Source organism: Nicotiana attenuata, unplaced genomic scaffold, assembly GCF_001879085.1.
Source record: "Nicotiana attenuata strain UT unplaced genomic scaffold, NIATTr2, whole genome shotgun sequence".
Lineage (NCBI taxonomy): Eukaryota > Viridiplantae > Streptophyta > Magnoliopsida > Solanales > Solanaceae > Nicotiana > Nicotiana attenuata.
The window spans coordinates 107,447-110,899 of record NW_017670974.1 but is presented as its reverse complement, the minus strand read 5'-3'; the positions used below and the strand labels follow the sequence as shown (position 1 = coordinate 110,899).

The 3,453-nt window shown below is 37.8% G+C and overlaps 1 protein-coding gene across 1 annotated transcript; it reads left to right on the top strand.

The window, feature by feature from the left end:
- Positions 1-348: 348 nt before the first annotated feature.
- Positions 349-3,453, top strand: LOC109244954 (receptor-like protein 12). Its single transcript, XM_019412122.1, has one exon. It carries the CDS (start codon positions 370-372, stop codon positions 3,316-3,318), a length of 2,949 nt encoding a protein of 982 aa, XP_019267667.1. The 5' UTR covers positions 349-369; the 3' UTR covers positions 3,319-3,453.

Below are 3,453 nucleotides of genomic sequence, written 5' to 3'. Positions count from 1 at the left end.
TGTTCATTACAAACTACTGAATTCAACCAACAATTTCGACCTTAGTCGTCGCGGTTTTCGCATATGATACTTTTAATAACTAAAGCGTTAATCTCAAAATTTAAAAAAAAAAAAAAGGATGTGTTATAATTACCATTTCCAAGATTAATTAAGGTGACCTTCAGAGGAGAATAAAAAAGATGTGTGAACTCTAATGATTAAAAGTCACATTCCAATGTTTACACATGTGAATGCAGAACGACTTGACCAGAGGACCTTTATCCTGTACCACTTGCGCAATTTTAATATTTTTTTGGTACAACTTGCGCAATTTCTTAAATGCAGCAATGTCCTGCAAAAATTAAAATTGAAGGACTAAAGGAAATAGCTATGGAGTATCGTAAATCTGTTTGTGCTCTGTTTATTTTTCTTTTTGCTGCCAGCAGCCTTGAGATTGTTTGCGCCCAAGTTCGTCGTACTAATGTCACTTGTTTTGAGAATGAAAGAAGAGCTCTTATCCAATTCAAGGAAAGCCTAGTTGATCAATCAAATCGTTTGTCGTCATGGATTGGAGATAACTGTTGCAAATGGAAGGGAGTTGGTTGCAACGTCGTAACTCGCCATGTCGTGAATCTTGATCTTTCTAACAAATTTCCTAATGCTGAAGACTTGGCCACAGTAATGAGCAGGGAGAGCTGGAAGAAGTGGGAGAAATTCAAAGGAACTGTATTAGGAGGTGAGCTAAATCCTTCTTTGCTTAAACTAAACCATTTACGTTACCTCGACTTGAGCTACAATAACTTTTCAAGAATTCAAATTCCACCATTTCTTGGATCTTTGAAAAACTTGAGACTACTTAACCTTTCATGTGCTGGCTTTGGTGGAAAGATTCCTCATCATCTTGGAAACCTATCAAGGTTACAACATTTAAACATAGGAATTTGCAAAACCTTTTTTGTCGTAGCGCATAATTTATTTGAAGCGGATAGTGTTCCTTGGGTTGGTAGGCTTACTTCTATAAGAACCTTACACTTTGTTGGATTGTCCATACCAAACAGTGAAGATCTTTTTAATTCAATTAACATGCTTCCTTCATTGTTATCATTGAGCTTGGTTAGTTGTAAACTCACTAGTTTTCCATCTCGTATGCATGTTAATTTCACTTCTCTTACTTCACTTGATATCCAAATGAATTTCATGGAATCCACTATCCCTACATGGTTTTCCAACCTAACAAGCCTAGTGAATCTCAATCTTGGTTTAAATTCATTCAAAGGTTCAACTGATTTCTTTGAGCAACTGAGGGATCTAGAAACACTAGATCTTAAGGTGAACCATTTTGGCGATCCAGTGTTAAATTCGTTATGCAGATTGAATAGCCTTGTTTATTTGGATTTATCCCGAAATCAACTTAAAAGCTCAGATTTTCATTGCCTTAGAAATCTAACGTCTCTTTCCGTCCTTAAATTGACTGGCAATATGTTGCAAGGGCCTTTCCCGGAGTCCCTAACAAGTAGTTTCTGTACATTGCGCGTTCTTGATTTGTCTGATAACAATTTCAGTGGGTTACTTCCGACATTTATTAGAGATCCATCTAGCTGCTACAAAAATTCCTTGAAGGAGCTGTACTTACGCAATAATGTGTACAATGACTACTTCCCTGCTGGACTGGAAAAGCACAAGGATCTTGAAATTGTTGATCTTGCCAATAATTCTTTGTATGGTCCTATCCCTTATTCAATTGGTAAGATAACGAATTTGAAAATCCTGTTAATTTCAAACAATGATTTGAATGGGAGCATTCCATCTAGTATTGGGGAACTATCAAATTTGGAAGACCTGGACATCTCCTACAACTTATTCACTGGTGTGGTCACCGAGCTCTATTTTGCTAAGCTTAGCAATTTGAAGAACTTGCAAATGTCGGGGAACTCGTTGATTGTGAATGTTATCTACACATGGGTTCCTCCTTTTCAAGTCAGAATGATAGGGATGTCATCTATAACAGTAGGGCCTCGTTTCCCCCCCTGGCTCGAAACACAGTTACAGCTTGAAAGGTTGATCATGTCCGATGCTAACATTTCAGATACGATCCCTGCTTGGTTTAGAAATGTAACACTGTCTTTGGGAACCATTGATCTCTCCAATAACAAATTAGCTGGTGGCCTAGAAGCTTTTTGTGATGCTCAACGTTTGTCCACCATCGATCTCTCCAACAATCTGTTATCAGGAAGTATTCCTTCATGTTTCGGGAACCTTCAAAGATTAATAACACTTACTCTGTCAGATAATAATCTTGAAGGTCATATCCCATCTTCTTTAGGTGCTTTAGGGATTCAACTTAGCTATTTGCATTTGCAAAACAACAGGCTAAGCGGGAAGCTTCCCTCGACTCTTCAAAATTTGACGAATTTGAGATCACTTCACTTGGGAGAAAATAATTTCAAGGATACTATCCCTGCATGGCTTGGTAGGAGGGTAAAGTCATTGCAAATTCTGAGGCTAAATTCAAATGAATTTTTTGGTGACATTCCCTTGCAACTATGCCAAATACGTTTCTTGTGTGTTTTAAATCTTGGTGGCAATAACTTGGATGGAAGCATCCCTCCTTGTTTTAAAAACTTTACTTGCATGAAAATCAAATCAAGGTACGACACTTCTTTTGGATTTCGCTATAATGAGAGACTTGATCACATTATGAAAGGGAGATCTCTGGAGTATACTGATAGTCAAATATCATCGCTTAAGTTGATGGATCTTTCAGAAAACAAATTTATAGGAGGTATCCCGGAGGAATTAACAGAGCTACAAGGATTGCTGAGTTTAAATTTGTCAAGCAATAATCTCAACGGAAGCATCCCAAAGATGATAGGCAATATAAAACAACTCCAGGCCCTCGATTTGTCTCTGAACAAACTCTCCGGTCCAGTCCCTCATGGTTTGGCTTCTTTGAACTATTTGAGCTACTTGAACTTGTCATTTAACAATTTATCAGGTCCAATTCCTACTGGAAATCAACTCCAGTCATTGGATGACAAGTCCATCTACGCTGGAAAAAATGGGCTTTGTGGATGGCCACTCTTGAAAAGTTGCCATGACAAGAGATCAACATCTCAGCCAAATCTTGATCAAGATGATAAAGGTGGCGCGGAGTCTAATCATTTATGGTTCTACGCGGGAATAGGACCTGGTTTCTGTGTTGGCTTCGTAGGGGTGCTTACTATTTTGCATTTCAAGAAATCCTGGCGTGTCATGTACTTTCAGTTCTTGGAGGATGTCCACAATAAGTTATTTGTTGCAATTTTTCTCATCATTGCTAAGTTTCAAAGAAGAGGCTGAAACAGAGAACAGCAGTACCAAGGACTTCTTAGTAATCCCACTACTTCTTATTACTTGTTCAGAAAATTTATTTTCAATTTGTATTACCCGGATTCATTTTTTCTTATGCACGAAATTTGAGATAAATTGTTTATT